We start from the raw sequence: 28000 nt of genomic DNA on the forward strand, positions 1-28000 counted from the left end.
CCCAGCAGCAACAAGGGCTCATGGAGCAAAAGCTGGTCCCAGGTCGGTTTACTGTCAGCATGTGAACCGGTATGGAAGATAAGGGTGGCAAAAATACACACTGTCTTTACTCAAGTAAAATAGCAGATATTTGTAAAAAAAAAAAAAAAAAAAAAAAAAAGACCCTTCTTTACGACGGAGTATTAGGGCCAGACAAAAAGAAAAATATATTTTCTTATAATAAAGTCGTAATATTACGAGAATAAAGTAGTAGTTTTATGACAACTGTCAGCCTTGTTTGCTCAGCCAGGAAAACTGTTATAAACTGTTTAAGGACGAAATGATCAATACGTTAGTTTACCTGTTGACTGTACGGTACGACTGAGACAAACAGCGGCTGCTGGGCTCAGGCTGAGACTGCTGATTGGTTGAGCTGCTCACGTCAGATCTTCATAACTCTATCGAAGCTTTTTTCTCATTAAAACAACTTTCTTTCTTGTATTATTACGACTTTATTCTCATATTATTACGACTTTATTCTTGTAATTTCCAAAATTTTATTTCTGTTATTTCTTTATTTATTTTTCCTTTTAGTATGGCCCTAATACTCCATTGTACTTTTTCAACTTCTTTATATAAATAAAAGTGAAAAAGTACAGAATCTGAACTGCAATAAAAGTGTAAAAGTAAAAAGTACTCTCTTGGTTTCTGAGCTGAACTGAAACTTCAGATAGTGTTGAGTCTCCCTCTCTTGTCTGTTTCAGCTTTGTTATGTCTGTCAGGTGTGATACTGTACGGCCAACCCAACCCGAGGCCGAGCCCGAACCGAACCTGAACTTCCACTTAAATATAACAATATAATAATAAGTAATAATAATAATTTAAATAGTGTATTACAAGCTAAAGTAAACAACATTATTTAGTAATAATTTAGTGTAAATTGTTATAATAAATAAGATTAATTACAGTTGCATGCACTATTACCACCACTTAATTCAACGCATGGTTGCAAGATAAACATTCTAATTAATTAATTTAAATAAACCTTTTAAGTTGCAAACATTATTAAATAATGTGGTAAAACTAGTTCAAACTAATTTATGAGTACACTTTAATAAGACATTTCAACTAAAGTGGATTACATCGAACATTTTAAATAACACAAACTCAGTTTAAGTACAAAAGGATTCTTGATTAAGCAGCTTTTACTGGTGATTTTAAGTGACACTAACTTAGTTTTGTAAGTTACAGAAACATTCTTGGTTATTTACTTTTTTACTTGTATTTTATATTTTTAATTGAGTTTGTTTAACTTAAAATTTTTGATGTAATCAGTTTCAACAATTTTTTTGTTTACTGTTTACTAACTAATTTATCTGGTTTTACAGTGTCTCCTAATCAAACAGAAAACTTGTTTTTATGCCATCAAATAGTAATTAAGTTGTAATTTAAAAAACCTTAATGTAGAGGAAAAGCTAATTCCCTGTACTCAGTGTGGTACATTTGTTGAACACAATTTCCTTAGAAGTTGTCATGACTCAAAAAGATTGATGCAAACTGTTGCATGAAATGTTTTTGGTGAGCCAAAACATTTGTTTTTAGAGTGTATTAATAAAATAAAAGTATATAGTTAAAAAAAAGGCTATAAGTTATTTTCATAAAAGTTACTGCAGCTTTAAGTAAACGATTTAAATACTTCCTCCACCCTTGTGTCGATATAATCTATGTTGAAGAAAATAGAATAAAAAATATAATGTTCAGAATCAGTGAAATCAGTTAGTGGACAGAAATGACTGAAAAAGTTCATTTACGTTTAAAAAATGTTGATTTATCTTTAAAAAGGAACACCAGACGTTGCACATATAAAAATGACCACTCTGACGTTAACATTGACAACATCAACAGAAAAAGGAACTCTAATGAAAGGAATACAAACAGAAAACAAGATGATTACCATGTCTGTAATAGATAGTATCACAAATTATATTAGAATGACATGTTAGTATAATTACTAAAAGAGACATGAAAAACAAAGCTGACATGTTACTGTTTAACGTGGGCTTGATGGTCCTCCAGCCTCTGGTTGCTTTGACACTACTGCCACCATGTGGAGAACAGTGTCATCGCAGTGTTCTGCAGCTTGTGCCGTCAAATTAGCCTCCACTGATGCAAATGTAATACAAGCATTGTTATTTGAATTATCACAGCTGTGTGTCTCTCTTCTTTAACTTAAGCCTGTCACCGATGCTATGAAAGTAATACTAAACCTCCTGTAGGAGCTCCCTCGTTTATCTCATTTAAGGAAAGACACCAGGGTAAACATTTTAAGTAAGATATCGCCATGAAACTTCTGATATTTGATGCAAATGTGGCAGTATTCAACTAAATATGCACTATTTTGTACACGACAGAAATCGGAACTTTGGATGAATTATAGACGTATTAGGGTGAAATATTTTTTTACTGAGGGAATTTTTTATTCCTCTTCATTACTCCATAAATCAGAAAATACTGTCAACAACAGCCATAAAAAATTATTTCATTCCATGTTTTTAAGAATAAAATATTATATAAACCAGCTGTAAATAATAAATGAACAAAACCCTCAGTAAAAAAACCTCCAGAATATAGATAGTGATGAAAGTGGGAAGCATGTTAGTGCTACTGTGGAGATTTCTGGCTCTGAGAAAAAAATAGAAAAGGTACGTATTGTAAAATTACATTAAAAAAGTTGAACTAATATATCTCACCATGAAACGATTACTTGATGATTACTTACATAAGATTATTTTTGTGTGTGAGTTTTCTGAAATGTTATGTTGAATGATTTAAATGAGGCGTTATCTAATGCTAACTTTTGGATTAAAATTCAGATGCAAATAAACAACTTGAAACACCTAAATGTATATTTTGGGCTTCTTCTTTCCACTAGTCTGAGAAAGGGTTTCTAGCTAGCACCAAGGTTCAAATCCTGAATGGAAGCGGTTCAAGAATCAGAGTTAATTTGTTGGAAAAATACTGTATGTGGCACAAAAGTATGTGAACACTGGTCTGAAGCTGTTCCATGGTTTGGGTAAGGTGCTTTATTTCCAGTTAAAGGGGAACTTCCTCAGATTTTTACCCTAGTCTTGATCACTAGAGGTCACCGAGTACTGTCGATAGGAAAAACAACGACCAGAATTGGTTCTAGCAAACTGGAGTTCCTGCAGCTAATGGCCAGAGCTCCCAGTTAGTTATAATACACTTCTTGGGGGCATATCCTAAAGAGTGCCTTTAGCTCCTCTTAACAGACACAAAATGCTGTTAAAATGTGTGTGCAACATGCTCAGGGCCCTTACGTGACAACAACATGCCTTTTCAACTCATACGTTGTGCAGAAACCGTACAAACAGTACTGTCGCCTACCTGTTTTTCCACCGCTCGCTTCACCGAAAGCCCAGAATAATCGATCATGGAGATAATGCCTTCACCACGAAAAAAAAGTTTATTTCCCCTCAAAAATGTCCATGTCTTCACACACTACTCTCCGATTTGCACACTTCCTGCAACAATTTCTTCTTCTGCTTTTACCTGCAACAAGTGAAATCCCAGCGCGGGACTCACGCTGAAGTCCCGTGGGATAGACGCAGAAGAAGAAGAGATTGTTGATCGGAGGTGTTTACAAGTGAAGAAGCTTGGAGTAAGAATAACGTGTGTTGATCTACTGTGGAGAAGAAATGGTTCGCGTTTGTGCCTTTCCAAATGGTGGCAACGGAATGAGAAGGTACAAGTGCCTACACTTTCATCGTCTACCTTCCATGACCATGAGACACTGCAGTTGTGGCTAGTTGTTCTTCAGCTGGATGTGCAAACTCCCATACAAGTACTATGCGATCACGGAGATAATGCCTTCGTTTATTTCCCCTTAAAAATGTGTTGCCGCACATCCCTTCTCAAGCCGTGTCTGCCAAAACGAAGCTAAGTGAAGTTATGAATATAACATTACCTCCACAGTGGTTGCAGCAGTCTTCATCCTCGGAATGGCATTTCTCTTCAGCCGGCCCCGCTGTGTTGTGTCTCTGTAGTCATCCTCCTCAAAATGTTCGCTGCAAATGCGGTGATCTTTTTCGTATAGTACTTGTGTTGGAGTTTGCACATCCAGCTGAAGAACAACTAGCCAGGGACAGAAGGGCAGACTGAGCAAAGAAAATACAGCTGATACTGCGAGCTAACATCTCCCTGCTGGACGTCACATCTGGCTCCAACATCTGGTGGACAGACTGAACCCAGAAGAGAGGAGGTTGAGGTGTTCAACAATCACACATGAGTGTAAATGTTTGGATGTCCACATACTTTTGGTCACGTTGTGCGTATTGTACTTGTATCCAGTAATAACAGCGAGGGAGACAAACAAACACATTACTACCGATTATTGCAAAATCAATCCAAACACTGTCTTCACCTTTCTCCCCGTCTGATGTTCAAGGTCTTTGGGACTTTAGGCAACGTTGTTTGGACACTAACATCAGGATGGGATTAGCTGCTGTTGTCAGACCAGACGGTTTATCCACAAAAACACCAAAATGTGGAACCACTTTCTACTAAGACTGAAGAAGACGTGTGTAGTAAACAGATTATTACTGACTGTAAATGTTTTGGACCTTCATTTCTCATCTTCTCATCTTGTTGAAGCTTTCATTTAAAAAGGAAGGACCGCTGAACTTGTTAGAGTAACGGTTCTCATCCTAGGGAGAGACAGAATTTATCCAATGCAGAGGTCACATAAATTATAGTTTACCAGTGGAAACTGCCCATTTAATCTTGTAACTAATGTTTTTTTTATAAATATATAACTTTCACTGTATCTGTGTGAAAGACTCAGGTTGCTCTGGCTCCTCCTAGTGGCTCCTAACGGCATTTGCAAGAATCCACTGGACCTGAACAACAACAACCAATCAGAGCTGGAAAAAGACACTTTGGGTTGGAGGCTTGAAGATAGTTGATTGTGTTAAACCCAGGGCGTCAGATACAGATACTTTGGGACCCAGGTCTGGTGGATTCTTGCAGATACCATTAGGAGCACTAGGAGGAGCCAGAGGAACCTGAGGTGAACCATGGGTTTCCCACCGTCTTTAGACCCTCATGTGTGCAGTTATTAGGGTTAGTAAGTGTTTAATCAAGTGTTTTTACAGTAATCTGAAGACAGCAGTCGTAAATGTAAATCATTTGTCAATAACTGGTTTTCAGTCTACAGCACTTCTTTCGGTCAGTCCACTGGAGGGATCTTCTGTGACCTGCTGGAGGTGGAAACATGTTTCTGTTACACATCAAGTCTTTAAACACAAGAACATAAGGCTTTATGGAATACAGTAAACAGATTTATAATAAAATGTCCAAATACAGTGTTACTTTAGCTGTTCTTAGAGAGTGATTTTATATTATTATTTCACTATAAGTCACTATAATCATAGTAATACACTTTCTATTATTGTTGAATATGATCAAGTTATTGTAAGTTGTTCTCTTTGTAAGTCCTGATTTTTAAAGCCTGGGGCACTTTTATCTTTTATCTTCATCCTTTATCATGTTTGTATCATGTTTGTTTGTTGTCTCTATTGTTTGTTTGTTTGTTTTGTCATAAGGACAACCCAGCTCTACCTACAGGTACCAATAAAGTAATGTTGAACCTTAAGCTCACTGTGTATGATCACTATCTCTTCCACTAACGGCTCCATTTTAAAGCTTCAGGGTGAAAATATCTGATTATCTGTATACTGGGGTCCACACAGTACTGGAGTTGCATAAACAGGGAATGACGGAAAGCTGAGGCACGTACTTGATGCCCCCTCCCCCAGTCAGAAAAGTGTGGAAACGCCCCTGCGCACACCAGAACTGATCATAAAACACAATAAATTGACTATTAATCAGCGACTGAGATCAATAAACAAATAAACAAATAAACAAACTACAGTAGCATTAGTCACGTTCATGGTAGTGAGCTCGAGGCTATTATTAGAAAGTTACGTCACGGCACAGTGGAGCGCGCCTGCATCTCTGAGAACATCATAATCACCGCCGTTAGCGGAGAACTGCGGGTCCCTCCCTCTCCCCCACATGGACCGGAACCACGCAGCACCACGTGACCCCGGAGCCCTGGACTGAGCGAGCGTCTCACACCGCATCATGGCTGCGGAGGATGCGGCCGCGCGGTCCGGAACCGGAGCCCTGCTCTCCCGCGGGGCTCCGCTCTCTCCCTCCCGCCTGCTGCTGCTCTCCCTGGCCGCCTGCTCTCTGCTCCCCGCCCCGGCGCTCGGCTTGCTCGGCTTTCGGCCGGAGGAGACCGGGGCGGAGCTGTCCGTGGAGGACGGGGTGCTGAAAGCCATCGAGGGGACCCGCTTCATGCTGCGGGTTTATTACTCCACCTCCCCGCAGAGGCTCAACCGCACCGCGGGGACTCGCGCCAACAACGCCGCGCCCTGGATCGCCTTCATCGAGGAGCCAACTCCCGGGCGAGAGGGACAAGTTCACCCGAAGCGGAACATGTGCATGGACAAGAACGCCAGGACGTCCGACATCGAGGTTTTAGGTTCTTTCAAGTCTGCCTCCAGTCAGAACTCGGTGCTGGTGGAGCTGCTGGCCAAGGACCTGCGGAGGGGGGAGAAGATCAAATACTACTCCATGTGCGCCTTCGACGGGTCCAAATGGGAACACTACCGGACCCGGGATTTCTGGGTGGCTGTGGCGGAGCGGTCGGCTGTCCCGGAGCTCTGGCTGCAGGTGTTGGTGTCCGTGCTGCTGCTCGGACTGTCAGCCCTGTTCAGCGGGTTGAACCTCAGCCTGCTGGCGCTGGACCCGGTGGAGCTGCAGGTCCTCCAGAACAGCGGCACCGACAAGGAGCAGAACTACGCGCGCAAAATCGAGTCTGTGCGTCGGCACGGTAACTACGTCCTGTGCACTCTGCTGCTGGGGACCGCGATCATCAACGCCTCGCTGGCCGTGTGGATGTGCCAGATCCTGGGCATGACCTGGCTCTCCACGGTCATCTGCGCCTTCGGCATCTTCTTCATCGGGGAGATCCTTCCACACTCGGTCGCGTCGCGTCACGGTCTGGCCATCGCCTCCAAAACCATCTGGGTGACGCGGCTGCTGATGGTGCTGTCCTTCCCCATCTCCTACCCCATCAGCAAGCTGCTGGACCTCATCCTCAACCAGGAGATCTCCAACTTCTACACCAGAGAGAAACTCCTGGAGATGCTGCGCGTCACCGACCCCTACCACGACCTGGTCAAAGAGGAGCTCAACATCATCCAGGGCGCGCTGGAGCTGCGCACCAAGACCGTGGAGGACGTCCTGACGCCGCTGACCGACTGCTTCATGCTGGCCTCGGATGTCGTCCTGGACTTCAACACCATGTCGGATATCATGCAGAGTGGATACACGAGGATACCGGTGTTCGAGAACGAGCGGTCCAACATCGTGGACATCCTGTTCGTCAAGGACCTCGCGTTCGTGGACCCGGACGACTGCACCCCGCTGAAGACCATCACCCAGTTCTACAAACACCCGCTGCACTGCGTCTTCAACGACACCAAACTGGACGCCATGCTGGAGGAGTTCAAGAAAGGTGAGGAGGGCGCGCAGTGTGTGTGTGTGTGTGTGTGTGTGTGGCAGAGCTGAAACTTTATTTATAAATACAATGTTTTTAACTGCAGCCACATTGGAAAAAATACATTTTATCAGAGAAAAGTAACATTATTGTTGTGTAATATTATTTATATTATATTCAGATGTGATATTATTATTTATGACTACTGATACAAACACAAACAAACCCAAGTCTTACTGTACACGTGTAGAAATGTGAGATCTGATCAGCAAATACCTGCTGGGGAGATTAGAAATGGTCAGTAATTGCCTCCAGTCCTCACCAAATAGTAAAAACTCTGTGTAATACCGATTATAAAATACTTTATTCTGTCTCTGAGCCTTTTATTTATCATCATCACGGCTCCTCAAAGCAGCAATACTTTGTGCCAGAGTTAGTGTTGGCATGCAGGAGGGGAAATGAGCCCACTGGGAGACTGGTATTTGATGGGTGTTTTAGTTACCATGGTAACCTCTAGGTGAGGGTGCACTGGCCTGTTCATCCTGATCCCTTTTTATCTGTTGCTTAGCACTTGTATAAAGCACATCTCATCAGCCTCATCTGATTTTCTTTCTTTATATGTGGCTGGTGAGGAAATGTGTACCAACCTCGGGAAGAAGACGGTTTTAAATGTGTAGAAGTAGTTTAACGGAAAGTTGGACTAAAGTAAGAGAGTACTGAAGGGCGATTATGTGAGATTATCACCTGACAGTGATAATATGTCCCAAGTGAGCAGCTAATGGAACTGCAGAGATCAAACACAGATCAGGTAAAGGGTAATTACAGGGGGTCTGAAGGTCTTCTCCATGTGAGCTCATCAGGATAAAGCCCAGGTAGCCCACTGACGAAGCACGCTTGTTTAATTCAAAAACCATCTGGAACAGGCGTTGACATCGGCCTCCTATTAACCATGGTTACTGGCCAATCAGTGTCGCTTGTAATCGTATGCTTGGCTGCCAGATCGCATCTCACTGGCAATGGCAAAAGCATTGTTCTTCTGTCCTGGTCTGGACTCTGTCTCGACTGGTCTTGGACCTCGACAAAGCTGGACTTGACCACAGCACCGGGTCAGGATTAAGTGACTAATTAAGTGAATTTTAAGGGGAAAAGGGGAAAGAGTTTACGAGTTACTTCTGTTTAGAGACACACAAGGTCAAATAAGTATAATTTCCACATTAGAATCCTTAAAAAAGCATCTGCTCCTTCCTCATTTAAAATTCCAGAGGATATGAAATATGGAAATGTTTTTCATTTTCTTAAGTTTTCCTGCTGGACACAAGATGTCTCCTCCTGCAGTGTAAAGTCCATCCTCAGTGTCTGTGCACTGCTGGATCACACTGTGTAAGCTGCACACTGGACCAGGATTGACTTACATACATTTTCCTTCATTGTATGTATGTATGCTCAGTTTGGGAATAACGTTTATTTGTATTTATTTGTTTTACTGGCTGCATAACGTCACACACACAAACAAAACTCAAAAAGAGTTCAGGAAGGTGTGACAGCAGAGCTACCCTTGAGCATTGTTCTTTATCTGCTCCTTTAAGGCTGCTAATTAGTTAGCAGTTGAGTCTTGTGGATGTGTGCCTGTGTAAATATGAGCTGGAGAAGAGCTCGCAGTCTGCATGGCCCCTCCCTGCATCAGAAGAGAGAGCTAAAGCCCAGCATGCAGTGCTGCTGCAGCAGAACAGTCTTTTCTCCTGTGTGGAGTCAGCTGGTACTCCTGCTTTATTGTAGAGTTTAAAATGGGTGGGGTGCTCGCTGGCCAATCACGGGCCTCGCTCTTCATCACTGCCTTGCTGCATGTTCAAGGGACCCTGCACAGTCAGCGTTTTCTGCTGGGTTTGTGGTGAGGACAGGAAGAGACGGAGGTAAACAGAGAAGGACACCTTGAAGGCAGCCTCTGTTTACAGCAAACAGCAGCTCACATGTTTACATTTCTGCTTATTTTAAATCACATTTTCAAGATAAGCCTTGTTTTTAACTGGACTACTTTGCATATTTTGAAAGGCTTTTTACAAATGCACATACGTTAGAATTTTCTAGACCTTGAAAAGACGCTAATCCAAAATTGAAGCGGCAGGGTAATCTTACATCCAGCTATCCAGTGTGATCTCCATATGTATGTTTCTATAAAGCCACAGAACATCAGGCCTATGTCACTGCCACACATGGATGAGATGGTAGACATACACAGGCTAGAGGATTAGAAACAAGGTCTTTCTTTTGCTCTCTCTCTCTCTCTCTCTCTCTCTCTCTCTCTCTCTGTAACAACACTTTCAGGCACTGCGGCAGTAAAACGCAGGTTCCCTCATTCATTTCAATTAAAGCCCTGCAGCAGTGGATGCTGCCACAGAGAAACACAAAGCAGCGGTGTAGTAACTTGGCATTTAGTAAATCAAACTGGACTTCCTGGTTTGTACGTCTTCTTCTACCTGGACCCTGTAGCAGCACACCCACAACTAGGACTTTGTGTTGTTGTGCCGTTGGCGTCTGTATTTGACAACCTGGTACTGGAGAAGTGTGTAGAAGAAACTATAGCCCTATTCGCACGGGACTAGTATTACCTGGGGACCTCATGTTATTTAGTAATTAACCCACCCCGGGTGTGTTTCGTGCGGCGCATTCGCACGGGATAAGCAAAGTCTGTGTTTTAACTCAAATTTACTGACATTATCCCCCGGATATGATGTCAAGGCTCTGCGTAACCTATGCGTAACCTAAGGAGCAGCACAACGGTTAGATATGGATATTTTTAATATAATAATAACTGGTGAGCCTGTTGAAAGATAGAAAAATGTTCGTTACCACATGCTGCCATGCATGTAATCCATCTAACCATCTTTCCAGATTTTGCTCTTCTGATGGATTTGAGCTTGCTCTTTCTGCGAATGGGTCTCCATGCTGTGTACCTAGATGAGCCTCCTGAATTTGCACCCAAAATGCTGTCAAAACTTTCATTTATAATTGCCAACTCAGACTCCATAATTCTCGACCGGGAAAAAGGCAGAAAAAAAGCGCGGAAAGCGCGGAAAACACAAAAAACCTTAAAAAAAACAAAAAACGACCCCAAATCACAGAGATGCCGATTCGCACGGGACTAATATTATCACATGACCTCTGTGTTTGGCGAAATAGGGTAGGTCATTTGCGGTGGAATTTTTACTTTACAAATTACGGACATGGCAGATTCGCACGGGATTAAGATCACAGTTTCTCCACTGCAATTATTACAATTACTAGAGGTCCCCAGGTAATACTAGTCCCGTGCGAATAGGGCTTAAGCTTGCTAGAAAACACGTGAAAAAAGCGTAAGGCCCTTTCTACAAGTCTCTCTACTGTAGATAAAACCAAACACTGGGTCTAGATAGGGTTGAAAGGTGGGGGTGAAGCGAGGGAGTTACAAACTGCAAGATAGCTAGATGCCTCTAAATCTTACACTTTAAGATGCTACTAGATTGTAAGGGCAAAAGTGTAAACAAGTCCCAAGTCAGTCTTGGCTATCAAGTCCTACGTCAAGTCATTAAACCACCTTTGTATAGACAACCTGTATAAAAACTCAATTCATTATCATCAGTGTAGGACACTGGAGAAACATCATCTATTATTATTATTATTGAGATCATTAAAAAATGTCTGTCTTGTCTGTAGTAGATAGTCGAAGAGTTGGATGGGAGACGCAGTATTTGGACAATAAATCATCCATTTTCCTGCCAAGAATTGGTAAAACACTGATTTCACTACATCCAAAGACACTGCAGAGGTGTAGCAACAGAGTCCGCCGGTCTGGTGAGACTACGGAGGGATTTTTTGGCCTGAATGCTAAGCAGTATGTCTGGCACAAATGAAGCCGGCCAAGTAACACCTTCCCCACTGTGAACAATGGCAGCAGTAGCGTGCTGGTACAGAGAACCTTTTCAGTGCCAGATGGGAAGCTGAACGGTGAATCCTGGACCAGAGTCGGCATCCCTCTGCCTGAAAGCTCAAACTAAAGAGTTACGATGGGACAAAATACACAACGAGAACAGCGTTAGCTTCAAAATTAAGATAATAAAAGTGTGGCCAAGCAAGAGCTTTGACTCACATTGGAGATCTCAAACTTTCTGTATATCACCTCCATCAACTAACCCAATAAAGTTTCCATCTCAGAGACCAAACTTACCTGAGTGATAGCAGGTACCAGATGTTAGACCTAAATGGGATTTTTGAGACTGGTACCGATTTTTAAAGGGAAAACATTGTAATGATTGTAGGACTTTACTTAAAGGACCAGTGAGTAGGATTTACTGACATCTAGTGGTGAAGTCTCAGATTGCAAGTAGCTGAACACCGCCGGCGTCTGTATATGACGATCTGGGAATGAAAATGATGAAAGGAAAAATGCGAAAGGCCATATCTAGAGCCAGTGTTGTGTTTGTCCTGCCTGGGCTGCTGTAGCAACATGGCAGTTCAACATGGTGGACGGTTCTAAACAGCTCATTCTTAGGTAACGGAAACACAACAGTTCCTATATTCAGGTGATTAAACACTAATGAAAACATAGCTATGAATATTTCATTTCATTTCTACCAATCGTTCCTCCTAAATGATACACACAGGACCTTTAACCAGCTCTTCTACTGACAGATATTGATCTATATAATACACGGCTGCCCTGTTATCCATAGCCATTTATTTTCTCCCTCTGAATCCTTTCCCCTCTCTCTCTGTCCTTGTCACTGTACGGTCTCCCAGGAGGCTGAGTATAAAATATTCAGTGTGCTGTACTTCCAGTTTGTCTCCCTGCCATCTGCTGTCTGTATTCATGTATCAGCTGATCAGCTCTTATCCCACAAACACAAGTGCACGTAATAAAGTGCCATTCACAGCATATGTGTTCATCCAAAGTAATCTGAAGCATTTTCAATGAGCGAGCACTCTATTATGAGTCCTTCCTGGTCCATAGTGTCAATTCAGTAGCCTGAAATGATTTTAACATTTACCAAACTCTATTACTCTGTTGGCAGTTTCTTTCTTTTGGTCGCTGTTATGAAGTTACTGAGTTTAGCTTCCTCTGAAGTCCACACATGTGCAGTTCTCTCCATCTAAACGAGGTGGTCCCAGACATCGGACACAGTATGAATGGACAGGAACAAAGGATGCATTCATTACAGGGAGCACTGTATAAAGTAGCCTTTCTATCCAAGATGTTACAAAAAGACAGATACTGTATATAAAGTACATATCTGTGATATCCAGGACTCACAATGAAACTGTATTTCTTTCTTTTTGTTTATTTGGAAATGCTTAAATTACCTCTCATCTGGCAGGAAACATGTTAAAGTGAATGAGAAACTGTCTTGTTTGAAATGTTTGATTTTAGCAATATGGTCAAGCCATGTTTCAGGAATTATAGAAGTGATAAATGCTGTATTATAATGCACAATAAACAGCAAAGGTGTTGAAGGCGATGTGAATTAAATATACCATTAATCCATTAAATAGACCTGGTTATTAATTACAAAACTGAAGGACAACTTTTAAAAATGGCAAAATCACAGATTTTTGTCTTATTATATTCAACTCGTCAGCTTAAAAGGATGAAAAAACACAGGTCAAATTTGTATGCAGTACACCACATTACATTATTTCTGTATAATTCAGGGGATCAAGCATCGGAAAGTCAAGTGGCACTCGGGCTTGTAAAAGGGATTTCTTGCCTGTTGAGTTATTAAAAGGTCAATTTACCCAAATCACAAAAGAGACAACAGCTACCTCTCTTCCCAGAAACTCTCTTCTCCGCAGTGGATGGATTATCTGGATTATACAGAAGAATTATCAAGTGGAAAAATGATCATTGTCATGTGTCCCATCTTTCATCTGCTTTCTTTGCCCCATTCTTCCACCAAAAATCAGCTTTTAGATTTATCAGGTTTCTAGTACACAGTAGTGCATTTTATTTCTCACAGTTTATCGACCATTCAGTGTTAGAATTCACTTTATTTTCTCTTCTCAAAGATGGCGCACGGCTTGTCTCTCTTTGATGTTATCATAGTGTAATTGTGTAAATACAGTTTTCTTTATATACAGTCTGCATAATCAATTGAAATATTATCGAAAATCGCAACATGCAAATCAAAGAAGCTGTAATTTGTGTTGATTAAAGGTAAAATGTGTAACAAACAGCATCATAATGAAGTACTGTAGAGCTGCAGAGACTTCCTGACCCACAAATGTTGATCTCCAGATGTAAGAAAATGTGTTTGTTCAACAAATGTCACATCACCACGATTTTAATAGTTTCGGGGTTGTTTTTTATGACTGTTTTTTTACTATATCGTGCAGCCCTAATAGTCTAGCTATCATTCTAAAGCAGATAAGACTAATATTCGTCTCACGTTCTGAAACCCTTTCTGTTCACAACGTTTAGGCTGCATGGAGGGAAATCAAGGAGTTTATAGAAGGTTTGGAGGACAAAGAAATAATGTGAGGAAAAATAAGTGTGAGGAAGACTCTGAAACATGTGGTTATTAAATCTACAGAGTCCAGACGGAGAGAACATATAGCACATTAGCTGCAAATGCTCTCTCCTCTGCCTCTTTCACTCTATAAGGCTGACCTATTTAGCTGAATGCAGCTCTGCCAGAATTGTGTGCATTTGTGTGTGTGTGTGTGTGTGTGTGTGTGTGTGTGTGTGTGTGTGTGTGTGTGTGTGTGTGTGTGTGTGTGTGTGAGGAGAGAGAGAGGTAGTATTTGGCAGGCAGAGAGTGTAGAAGCAGAGAGAGAGAATCTCAGTGAGGAAGTTGATTTGGAGCCAGACTGTTGAGGAGGAGCCACAAACAAGGATTCACTCTGTTTTCTGACAGTGTATACTGTATATGTGTGCAGGGTTGTGCGTGCGTATTTCTGTATTTTTGTATCGTTTTCTGACAGTAAAGTTGTGAATTATGCAACGGTGGGACAAGAGACGCAACACACAACTGCTGCTGTCTGCAGTGCAGTGTCTCGTTAGCCAGTAAGACACATGTTGGCATCAGGACAAACACACACACACACACACACACACACACACACACACACAACCCTCCCCTCTTGTTCCTTCCGTTTCGTTTACAGGCCCAACTTGAAGTCCTATTTAAGATCCTGTCAGGCTGACTAAAGACTGCTTGTGTTTTGTTTTACTTTCTTCTCCTACATAATCTGCCCCCTGAACACGTGTTTCATCCAGCAGTGCGTGGATTATTAATTATTCCATTTATCTTTGGGAACGCCCCAAAGGTTTCTACCTCCAAACACACTCTCTCATCATCCTGGAGGTAAACACAGCAGAAGCAGCGCAGACTGTGATGTATTGTGTTTCTGCATCCAGAGGACTGTGTGTTGTTTCTTTTGTATTGAATCATCCCTGCTGTTACACCCACTCCATTCAGATCCTGCTGTTGCTCCACTTACTGAACATCAGACTGCAGAGCTCCACTCCCACTCGATGTGAGTCATACATGTGAGGGGAAACAGTTTAACGCTAATCTAATCCAAACGCTAAATATAAAATCTAATGATCTTATTTGACAATGTGCAACCATTGTGCAGAGTAACTGTATTCTGGTTCATTAATCACTTGGTCAGATTACTTTGAACTGTTGTGAGTTAATTAATACAAATTACACAGCAATTTTTGTAATCCAGTGCAATCTAATCTGAATACTTTGGGATTAATTCAATATCAAACATTAAAAATATTACACCTCGAAATGAGCACAGTGACTTCCCATTGTGGGAAAACTAATTGTTCAAGAAGACTCAGATCAGGTAATTAGATCAATAATCAACCCACACACACACACACACACACACACACACACACACACACACACACACACACACATATATATATTAAACACAATCCTATTTGTGCTAATAAGTAGAAACATTATTGACTGTAACTGTATAATTGGCACCAAGCCACAGGTGTGATGAGGTTCAGTCTCTGAAACACTGCATCTTTTGAATAAATTGGCCTACTCTTAATTAATTGGGTTTAGTTGAAGTCTGTGGTTGATGATCTGCAAAGAACATTTTAATTTACATATTCTTGAAGTGGATTCTGCTGGTTTCAATCCCGGACTCGTTGTTATGTTAAATTCCAGATGAGAAAACTGAATGAAGACAGAAATCTTACATTTAGTTGAAAACTTTCTTGTGAAATCAAAGTTGCAGATAATGCTGTTCCATAATCATGTCTGCTCACGTTATGTTGACGTATAATCTATACAGTGCAGCATCTACACATATCATTTGTTTGCTGCCGTCTGTGCCTGCTTCTGAAGGTATTAAAACAATGCATTGTGGGTTAAAAGTGATGCTTGTTCATTCTCTCCTCCAGGGAAGTCCCACCTCGCCATCGTGCAGCGAGTGAACAACGAGGGCGAGGGCGACCCTTTCTATGAGGTGATGGGCATCGTCACCCTGGAGGACGTCATTGAGGAGATCATCAAATCAGAGATCCTGGACGAGACAGACCTCTACAGTATGCATGCACACACACACACACACACACACACACACACACACACACACACACACGTAATAGGACAAAATGAAGCGTGATCTGAACATCCTCGTTTTGTGTGTGTTGGTGTGTCCTGTCAGCTGATAATCGCTCAAAGCGCCGCGTCTCTCACCACGAGCAGAAGCAGCAGGACTTCTCCATCTTCAAACTGTCAGAGAACGAAATGAAAGTGAAGATTTCTCCTCAGCTCCTCCTGGCAACCCACCGCTTCCTGTCCACAGGTAACGGCCAATCAGTGTGTCTGCGTTCTTGTACCTCTACACTGTTTAGAACAGCTTGGGTCATCAAGGCCAGGTTCAGGAAATCTTAAGGTGGTTCAGTCTACATCCTACTAGAACTGTTGTTTGTTTGTAAAATGTCTTAGTTTTTGACCTCAAGGCTGTAAGGGGAAGGAAATCAACATATGGTGAACGCTCAGTAACAGTGATACTCTCCTCCCTCCATCAGAGGTGGAGCCCTTCAAACCAGCTCACATCTCAGAGAAGATCTTGTTGAGGCTGATCAAACACCCCAGTGTGGTTCAGGAACTCAAGTTTGATGAGAAGAACAAGCGAGCACAGCAGCACTTTCTCTTCCAGCGCAACAAACCGGTGGACTACTTCATCCTGGTGTTGCAGGTAAGTGCCTATATATTTTAGATGATTGGTGCTTTTATGCACAAGCAGTTAGTGGTTCAGTCCCTCCACAGCGTTGTGAGAGGATCAGCTGATACACAGTGGCTGTTGTGGGTATAAAACCTGAGTGCTGCAAAAGATACATTAATGTGTCCTTGTGTAATAAAGAGCCCTGGCCGTTATGTCAGCATGGTGTTTTTGTGTTTCTCTGGTGTGTTTCTTTAGGGTCGAGTTGAGGTGGAGTTTGGTAAAGAGGCGCTGAAGTTTGAGAATAGCGCCTTTTCTTACTTTGGGGTACCTGCCATCATGCCAACAGGTACAAATACACACACACACACACACACACACACACACACACACACACACACATTGTGCTTGTATCCCTACGGAAAAAAACCTCTCCCTAACCGTATATCCTGCCTTAACCTGAACACCTGAATCTAATCCAGATTTTAATCTAAACCCTAAAGCAAAGACCTAATCCTAATTTAACCCACTGTAGGACTTTCCACATCTTCACTCCAAAGATTTTTACTCACAAGTGGCTCTCACAATTACAGAGAAGCAGAGACAACCCCAGACATAGAAAAGTTTACAAAGTCATGGACACACAGCCCAAATTAAACCAATCACACAATTCATGGAGTGCATTTGAACACACACATACACAAAGGAAGAGATATACTGTTTATTGTAGGGAAATCAAAGCAGTTCAATCACAAAAAACAGTCAACATCAGTAAGAATCTACAGTATGTCCAGATAAAGTATTGCTTGTGTGTGAGCACAGTGTGTGTTTGTTTGTGAATGTGGAAACCTGCTCGGGAGAAATCCAACTCCCCAGAAGTCTTCACTTGTGGCATTTAAATTGCTCTGAACAGCTTGAAATATGCAAACACTTCCAAGTCATTGAATGCAGCATTCATCAAGTTCAGCGACTGACATGAATGAACGTTTTCAGTTGCAGCAGCCAGGCCCTTCGCATATTAAGCAGTGTGAAACGAGGTAGCGTCCCTGATCTCACTCATGATTTGATGCTGATTGATTGACACTGCCAGTTCTTGTCTGACTGCGTGAATGTGTGTCTGCTGCAGTCCACAGATCCCCCTCCCGCAGCAGTGGTTTGGACCGCTCTGAGTCCATGCTGTACGGAGGAAGCATGAGCCAGCTGAACGGAGGGGGGAACGTCTACCTGCCGGACTACTCTGTCAGGCAGCTCACACACCTTCAGATCATCAAGGTAACGCCTGAATGTTACACAGCAAACTTCATGTTTTCATTTATTACTCAACTATCTCTATAAACAGATACAGTAGTGGGCAAGGGACAAGACTTTGGTATTGGTTTCTGTCTGTAGTCAGAGTATTATCGAACCAATCCTGTTTGGATGCATGGAGGGAAACAGTCCATGTGGAGAGCAGAAGAGGCAGAACGGCATTGGCCAAAATGAAATCTTGGAGCCACTCTGCGATTGTCTGCTGATGATTAACTTTTTATTAGCTTTCTTTTGCATTTATATGCAGATATCTCTTGTAGCCGAAATGTAACAAAAATCCTGAACAATCCGGACATAGATGTCATCGCCTAACTCCAACTCCATTCTGGCATCTTGTTGCTAATCAGACTGTAAACAGTGACTTCCCCAAAGCCCCAAAACATTGGCCCGGTGCCCCCAGAGGCTAAATCATCTGCAGACGATAACCGATGCCAAGATTGTTCCTTAACTGTTTTCACCTTTATCTTTAAAGGCAGCTTCAGGCTGGGTTTTCTTCCTTTGATTTATTTGGTGATTTTATGAAGGGGTTCATTTCACGCAGCACATGCTGTTAGTATGCATTTAGGATTAACTAAACAAACTGAATTAATGAAGCTAAATTAATGAAGATTTGTTTTTGTGATAAGTTGTGTGGTAATCTGTTCAGTGGTTGTCGAGAAATCGTGAACCGAACAGCCGACATTACTGCTGCCAAGGCATCTTTTTGTTGCATTACAAATGTAAAAGGAAAAAACAACTATATGTAAAAATCACTGCTGTTGTGGTAAACCTTTTATATCCAAAATGGGAAAAAACTGTTAAAGTTTGTTTTCTTATCCTCAAGAGAAATATGTGATTCTTCAGTTGAGATTAAAACATAAAACTGATCTGTTCTGTTCGTTTAATACTTGAATCACACTCACTCCAACAGGACTTCATATAAATATATTCAAACAGCTGCACATTTACTTTTATTGGAGCAAAATCTTAGCAAAATAACATTTTGTCATGGATGATTTAATAATACCCATAATCCTCCTCTGTGTCAGATCACACGGAGCCACTACCAGAACGCTGTAACAGCCACCCGGATGGACAGCTCTCCTCAGACGCCTGACGCCGACGCCCGTCTGACAGAAAGCAACACCGTGACCCCGGAGCCTCCGGCGGCGGAGCATGGGGCCACCCTAATGCCCCCGCAGCACACCACCGGGGCCACCCTCATGCCCCCCACCCAGAGAGCCCACCCGGCCCGGCTCAGCCCGAACACGAGGACAGCAGTCCAGCGTCCCACACAGCACCTCCCTGCTGAACGAGAAGAACCGCATCGTTCGTAAGTACCCGCGACCCCCGAGACACGGGGGTGGTGACGAGTCCACACAAAGAAAGAGTGGAAGAGGAAATGATAATCCTGCTGCAGGTTTACACTTCAGACTGATGTCAGTCGAAGAGGATCTGAGCCATCGGAGGCAGACAAACAAAGGCTGCTCCTTCAAATGAGTTTCTCAGAATCCATTAGGGTATTATATTCAGGATGAATAGAGTTCAATAACCGGAGCCAACTCTAACTGCAGAGAGATGTGTTTAAAAGAGTCTGAGGAGAGATAAACAGACACAGAAATGACAGCTTGAATATGAATGAGATAAGAAAGCATAAAGAAAAGATGACTACAGCATCTCAGCACAGTGTTTTTCTTTGTTTTTGTTTACTATGTTTAACTGGGAAGTAACTTATAGAACCAGCGTGACTTTCAGCCTTTTTGGACATGTTGGTTGGAGAGTTATTTTCTGATTAGGTTTTGGTTTCAGTTATTATGTAATAGTAAGTCATTTATTCGTGGGCAGATCAAGAGAAATATTAATGAGGTGTCCAGAGGGGTGGCAGAAATATCTGCTGATTGAATCGCAAACAATCATACATCAATATTTGGCACTTTAGTGAAGCATTGAATAGAATATCTAAAAGTGGCATTAGAAATCAATAATTTTCTCCCCAAAATCTTCAGACAGTATTCCAAATACAAGTCTTTTTTCATTGAATTTCAGCTTATGCCTTAGTCTAAAAATTCATCCAAATTAACATGTTCAATTTGACAGCATTTGACATTAAACTGGAAGCTGGGGTGGCAAGTCGTTTTTTAGATCTCTGTATTCCCCAAGGTTCCTCACATTTACTTTATGTATTCCTTAACATTTCTTTAACATTATACTGAGCTTTATGACTGTGTAAATGTGCTGCATCAGTGACCTTTGCAGCTACTGTAATATTAAACACTTCTTCGTGTTCAAATCATCTTTTTTTAAATCAACACTGGAGACAAACACTGTTTGAAATATTGATGCACCGCTTGAAATTATTTACTTTGTACCGAGCGGTTTACCAAATGATGCATCTCAGAAACTGCAATTGTTAATCACAAGAAAAATATTTGTCCTAATTTCAAAACCAAGCACCTTCCATCAGACAATGTGTGATATCAGTCTGAGTACAAATAAAACAAAAGGTGTCAGTTGGTGGATGTGTGATTTTTGGGAACCAGCATTTATAGGAAGATGTGTATGGACCTAAAGAAACAATCAATTCAAGAAATTATATGTTGAATCTTGTTGTCAATGAACGCTATCAAGTGCATATTGTCAATGTGTGCTTAGAATAGGAACATTTACATTGGTGGGCAGCAGAATAGACACTGTCACGTTTGGTTGGTTATATTTTATTGGCTTTAAAGCTGCATTAGGTAACTTTTATAAAACATATTTTTGGGGGTTTTTTTAACTATCTTTTCCAGACATTTTTATAAAGCTTTGCTACTGCAGCTTTAAAGTAATGACAAATTGGCACCCTGTCCAAAGTCTCTCATTGTGACCTCTGGGTGGGGAACATTTTTTATTTATTTATGAATTTAGTAAATTGAGAGCGTTCTGATGCATGTTTTTTATGTATGTGTGTGCTGCAGGCAGTAAGTCTGACGGCCAGAAGAGTCCCAGCGACTCAGTGTTTCTCAGGATGGATGAGATCCCCTACATCAGAGAGGACAGATCTGAGACGGAGGCACACACTGGTACGATGCCGAACTCCATTGTTAACTGCTGCTTTCAGATGAGAAATCTGATCTGAAGAGCTTTAATCCTTTTTGCATGATATGATAATAACTAGTGCCGTAACATCTTTTCTGCTTCCACTATGTTTTGAACTGATAGGTGAAGAATTGAGGCAGTTAGCGGGAGCAGAGCTAGTCACAGTGTGTAATCAAATAGCAGTCCCTACAGGATTTCAGTCTTTTTTGGGGATTATTGCATCCTAAAATGTTTGATTTCACAGCAGCTTTTCTAAAAAAATTGGATTGCATGTTGCAATGTTTTAGGCATTTTGGTAACGTAGAGCTAAACCTTTTGTGTGGGGGACTGCTACGATTGGTGAAAATCGCAGGAAACTACTAGGATTGGCCAAATTTGCAGAAAAAGATGCGATGACAAAATTGCAAGGTTGTAGATAATTCACAGAGATTGGGTGAATTTGTGATAATTGTTGCGATCCGAACATCACAACTTCCTGGAGGGACTGAAATAGAAGCTATACAATAATCTGGCGACCGGTTTTATGTGTTCGGGCCATCTAGTGGTGCCGGCATCACTGCTGTGGAAAGTCGTAGAGGCTCTATGACGGCTGCTACGACAATACCCAGAAATAGAGAAAAAACAGAGCAACCACATTTTAAGTGATGTACTGTGTAATACCGCTGAGCTAGCATAATCAATCACAGGCCAGTTATATCAGTGAAAACTTCAATACCAATTCATGTTTTTTTATACGTATTTAAGATTAATTAATGAATCGCTTGATGTGAACATCTTGGTCCTCTGCAGGCACAGGGAATTTATGGAAAGTGACAGACAGTAAAGGCTTGTGTGTTTCAGTTTCAGTTTTTTTTCCCAAAGTTGAAGTTTGCCACTACTGTTGGAGCAGCTGATAACTGTGCAGCTTCTTTCCTGATTTTTCTGGACATTGTTGTAAAGGTAACGTTACATAGAAAACAAAGGGAAAAGTAGATAATTGTACACTTCTTAGGACAGCTTGCATTTAAACTCGTGCTTACTGTAGGCAGACACCACCGCATCAATGGCGACGTGTTTACGTCCTGTACTTCCCCGGATTCGCGTATAAAGCACTTTTTAATTTTCATATCCCAGTATGTCCTGCAGCAAGGTCCTAAAAGTTGGTTGGCGAGACTTTGTCTTTGTCTTGTCTTTGTTTTCACCTTGTACACAAACTTAGCTAGGAGTCATACAGCACTTTAATCTTTCCTCCAACAGAGAACAAAGCTGTTCATCAGTGACAGGGTCATTACTGTCTCTCTCTCTCTCTCTCTCTCTCTCTCTCTCTCAGACATGGCCTCTGTTCCCATAGAAACGGACACGTCTCCTTTCATCAGCAGCCTATCGCTGAGCGGCTCAGAGGACACACTCGGCAAGAAACTCCTGCTCAAACTCAGTCAGTCCCACACACACACACACACCCACTTTGTCTTTCTACACTTGTGAGGACCCTGGATGACATAATGCGTTACCTCATCCCTAGTCCCCAACCTTAACCCCCTCTGACCTAAACTTAAGTCTAACCTTAAAACCAAGTATTTGACCTTTAAACTGTCCTTTGAAGTATTGAGGACTGTCCTCACAGTGCAGAGATGTCCTCACTGCGATTGTTTAAAACGGAAATTGGTCCTCACAAAGATAGCAGTACAACCCCCACCCACACACCCACACACACACAAACCACTTATTCACCAACCATTTCTATGCCTTTCTCTCTCTATCCCTCCTTGGCTTTCTTTCTCATGCAAACACAACCGCCATAGAAAACACAAATGCACCACCACCCACACACACACACACACACACACACACACACACACACACACACACACACACTCACAGCCACAGCTTCCCCTCCAGAATCTGCCTCCCACTTAAACTTACATTATTGTTTCCAATTTGCCCACTTGGCATTCCCATGTTGTTTTCTTAAAGGACCACACCAGTGTTTTTGCTCTACAAATGTGTACATGGGATGGATGTAGGTATGTAGAGCTGAATGCAGCCTTAACTTTTTTCATGATCTGTTCCTGTTAACGTCTCTTGTCTCCGCAGGCCACAAAAAGAGGAAAAAATCCCGCGAAGGAGAGAAAACGCCAGAGGACATTTCAGAACAGCCGCTGGTGAAAACCTAGCAGAGTGTGTGAGATAGAGACCCGAACACTGCGTCGTCTTTAAGTTGTTTGTAAAGACGATGTGGTTGGTGAACTACAGCTATCAGAGTTTTATCTGAAGACAACACCCCCCCCCCCCCCACACACACACACACACACACACTGTAGGTGATTATAAAGTGGACCCATCACCAGGAATGTACTGAACACATGGATGGAAGATACTATTTTATCAAAGTCCCGGGGGGTTGCAGCTTTGGCAATATGCATTAAACCGTAGCTTCTCATCTTCACAGGTTTTTCATGCTGATGCTCGTGTATAAACACATGACTGTGAATGTAAAAGGTTTGTAGTAAAAATAGTTTTTATACACTATATACCCTCCTCATGTCATCACTTCTCCAATGGAGCTCAAGGGAATAACAGTACACAGGAAACGGATGGAAGACACCAAAGATGTTGCTGTTTTGTACATACTGCTCCTAATTGCACACAGGAAAACAGAACAGAAGTAAACTGGCTGCTTTGTGTTCGGGCTTTTGATTTGAAAGGTTTGGTTAATGCTTGTTACCATGCTAATTATATCTATAGTCTAACATGTTGATGTATAAAAGTATCATTTTAACCTTTTATTCATCTACGAACAAGCCTTTCATTTTCAGATTGTGTCTGGATGTCTTTCCGAAATGCAGATTGCCACATATATATATATATATATATATATATATATATATATATATATATATAAAGATGTATGACATGACAGCTTTCCAAAAGTGAAGCCAAAACATCTCAATCGCCCCCTGGTGGCTGACTGTATGTTAGCAAATGGGACATGGGCCAAACTAAAACGTGTTTGATTTTAATTAGTTATTTCAAGCTATAAAAAAAGATGGTTTCACGTCATGATTGACAGCTGAGCCCTGCTTGTGATTGAGTTGGCCCGGCATATGAGCGGGAATACGATACTGTGCCAACCCTGATCACTATTGCCTAAGACTCTGGCTCAGGATGGCAAAAGATGGCAGCGGCTGTATCCCGGGTTAATTTTGGCTTCATTTCTGTACAGTGGGAGGAAGTGGAGACTTTAGAGAGTATCTTTTATATGTCCACGATTGACACATTCTCATTCAAGTACATGAAGTGGCCAAAAGTATGTGGACACCCCTGTTGTTCTTAGAGTGATATTTTTAGATGTTGGTTTGTGTCAGCAGTTTTTTTGTGTAAGGACTTGACTGGCCTGCACAGAGCCCCGACCTCAACCCCCTCCGACTCCTTTGAGACTGGAACAACGACTTGGAGCCAGACCTGATTACCCAATATCAGTGTCGGACTTCACTGATGCTCTAGTGGCTGAACGGGAGCAAATCCCTGCACCCAGGTTCAAACATCTGGAGGAAAAATGTTCAACCATCACACAAGTGTAAAGTTTTGGTGTCCACATACTTTTGATCATGTCGGGTGTATTGTGTTCAGTAATAATATGCTTTCGACTACTATAAGCTTGGACTAACTACCTTGTTATTTAACAGTGATCAGACTGCATTTATGTGGCTGGTCATTTGTTCTGCTTTGTGGTGAAATATATCATCAGTCCTTGTTGTTTTTCTCCGGAGCTCTTCTTTTTCATTATCATTCATTATTATTCATTATTATTTTGTATTCTTTTTCAGCTATGTGATTTGAACAGCATTTTTTATACCTCATAAATATTTCATTTTTTTAAAATCTTTTTTATTTGGACCTTAGAGGACTGGACGTGGATAAAAGACGGACTGGAGCTTCCTGTCTGCATATAGATTTTAGAAAATCTTGTGTCAGGTTTTCATTTGAGTTCAGTTTTATTCATCACACGACTTGCGACCACTGAACCTCTTCAAATGATCGGCGCTTGAGCTGAGCCCTTTTCATTGGATCCATTTCAATTATGAATGAATGTCATTCTCTCTGGCCTTTCTTTATTGGAAGTGAAAAGAAACTGAGCTTCATGGCTGCAGGAACCGTTCACACACGGGATGTGGTGGCTCTGTCTCCTCATAGGATAGTGATTGTATATGTTATTGGCTTTCTGAAGTCAGCACCTTTTCATGGTGTCAAAATTGGACACAAACATCCAACAAGGCTCAAGTCTCTGATGTATTTATCACACATGTCAGTGTTTCCAACGATTTCTAAACTCAACCAATCAACATGTAGATAATTACTATGACACAAACATATCTTAAAGCTGCAGTAGGTAACTTTTTATAAAAAATAACTTCTTGTCATATTTGTTGAAACTTTGATATACCCTGACAGTAGTACATGAGACAGATAATCTGTAATGACATCAGGTTCTTCTGGCTCCTCCTAGTGCTCCTAATGGCATTTGAAAGAATCCACAGGGTCTGGGTCATGTTTCTCCAGCATGATTTAATACTAACAACAGTAAATTTAGGGAGTGGTTGCGCTTTAAATTGGCATGAAATACTTTTATCAAGCTTCATTTCTTCAACTGCTACCCACTTTCTGTATAAGAGCATTACTGGAAACACTTAATGCAACAAGATTGTGGAGGAGAAACCACAGATAGGGTAGACATCTGTAGATTTGTTTATTTCAGACAAAAACAGCATCAGCTAATTTCACTAATTATCACATCTGCAATGAGGTAAAAGAAATAAGTGGAATGTGGCTTTTGGTGTTACTGAGTCAGCCGTTTTCATGGAAGACATTTCTGACAGGAAGAGCACAGGTGTAAATGGTTGAGTTCCATTTAGCTGCTTTAGATGAGGTCCTGGTGTTGTGAAGGCTGACTCACTGTCACACTCAATGTCATTGCTTGCTAGTCGAGTCAAAGTGTTTGTACAGCAAGACAAAACCTTGACAGGGCCTTTAGCTGATGATTTGTCATATTCACACCTGGCAGGGGCGGATCTAGACAAATATTCATGGAGGGCAGAAGTATATGCTGATTTAATTGCAATCAATATTTGCTTTTAAAGGCCCCAAATTCAGATATTGTCTGTAAAAAAAAACATTACATTGTGTGGCACATTAGTAAAGCATTGAATAGAATGAATTTCTATGTTATTTTTATTTGATTTTATTAGCATTTGATGGGGTGGCAGTTGGGGTGTCCAAGCATTTTTTAGGGGTGGCGGATCCACCCCTGCCCCCGGGGGAGAGATACAGTGAGTTCAAGATATAATTAGATTTCTGTTTGTAGTATCCAATATATCAATATAATACCCAAATTAATTCACTTATAAAGGATATGTTTTTTAATATTTTTCTGGAAAAATGGGGGAAATTATGGGGATTTTATAATAGTGGCTGTTATCTTAGTTAACGTTTAACGTAGTTACCATATTACTATTATTTTGGAGCCTTAACACTAAAAGATGTGTTGCTTTCTAAATTCTTGAAGGACTCACAGCATGGAAATGGCAACCTAGAAGAGCTCATACAAGTCTTAGTTTGTGAATTTAATGCCACAGTCAACATGTCAACCCATATAAAGTACATTTACATGTGTTATATGGGTTTTCAAAAGCTTCCTGGTTATGTTATGTGCATGTAAACGTCAGATCCTGGTTTCAGAAATGTGGATATGCTACCTGGACAGAGTTTGTATGTTGTTTACGGGGATATGAATAACCAGGTTTTCCATGTTCTGTGTAAATGCCTTACCCTGAATATGAGCAAAAACAGGATAAGACTATAAAAACCAGCGTGTGCATGTAAACAAACTCATAAGAGAGAAAAAAAATGTGACTTCTTGCGGCCCAGAATCCTTCAGTTCTGCCCGACTGTGCATCGTATGCTGACTGCGTCCTGAACCTGCAGTGCTGTGGACTTTCTGTGTTTGTCTGCATGGTGTTAGAGGGACGGGGTGGACGGGCGTGGCTCTGTCTGACTACGTTTGCAGGATCAGATTTGTGCCACTGCAGCACAGAGGAGGAGGAAAGGGGGGATGCAGGGGAGGGTGGATGAGGAAAAGGGGGGGGGTGCAGAGAGGAATGTGAAGTTTCAGGTCTGAAGCTGTTATTGCCCTTTTATAACAGTGAAAATATAACATCTGTTCCTGCCTGAACCTGCTGCATTTGCACTTGTTTGGAGGTTTTAAAGGTCTCAACATTCATACACTCTCACTATTTGTTGTGGGTTTTTCACTCTTACAGAGAGAGAAGGTTCCTCAGGAAACAGTTTGGATGTAATTAAAAGAAAAATGACAATCATCAAATTTAATGATCCTAAATATAATAAATATGCCTCTCCCAGAAGTATTGGCTTTTAAACACCCAAATCGATCCATGGCAGGCTGGGGACGACGAAGAGGAAGGAGGGCTGCCTTCTAACTCAGCTCATTGGCTAATGTAACAGGCGGGGGGGGGCATCCCTCCTGGGTGCAATATATCAGACCTGCTGAGTCACTTTGCTGCATTGGAGCAGCGACCACAGCCAATCAGCATCATCCTTTGAGGTCAAAGACAGACAATAACTGCTTCTGGGTACGTTTTCCTGCTGCAGATCCAGCTGTGTTCTTAAAGAGGCTGAGATCAGTTTTGTATTTTCACTCTTTCTGCTATGAGCCAGTATACTCTCTGACTGCTGCTTCTGGACCTTTGTATTGTTTTCAGCTCTGTTCTGCTGTGTTTGTAATGGAAGGACCTGTGTGGAAGAGAGGGATGATGACATGTTTTGGGAAAGAATATGATAGAAAGCAACTGTGTGACAGTATTTTGCATCAAAATATACAGAAATATAAAGCTCCACAACACTCTGAAC

The 28000-nt window shown here is 41.5% G+C and overlaps 1 protein-coding gene across 1 annotated transcript; it reads left to right on the forward strand.

Annotated features, from left to right (window-relative positions):
- The first annotated feature begins 5354 nt into the window (after positions 1 to 5354).
- Positions 5355 to 27999, forward strand: LOC127354817 (metal transporter CNNM1-like). The gene is given in 11 exon segments (XM_051385055.1): positions 5355 to 7582; positions 15966 to 16109; positions 16232 to 16372; positions 16599 to 16768; positions 16991 to 17081; positions 17859 to 18004; positions 19069 to 19245; positions 19247 to 19352; positions 20977 to 21081; positions 22407 to 22511; positions 23171 to 27999. Coding segments are annotated over 11 exon segments (2706 nt in total). The 5' UTR covers positions 5355 to 6141; the 3' UTR covers positions 23251 to 27999.
- Position 28000: the final 1 nt, after the last annotated feature.

Source organism: Dicentrarchus labrax, unplaced genomic scaffold, assembly GCF_905237075.1.
Source record: "Dicentrarchus labrax unplaced genomic scaffold, dlabrax2021, whole genome shotgun sequence".
Lineage (NCBI taxonomy): Eukaryota > Metazoa > Chordata > Actinopteri > Moronidae > Dicentrarchus > Dicentrarchus labrax.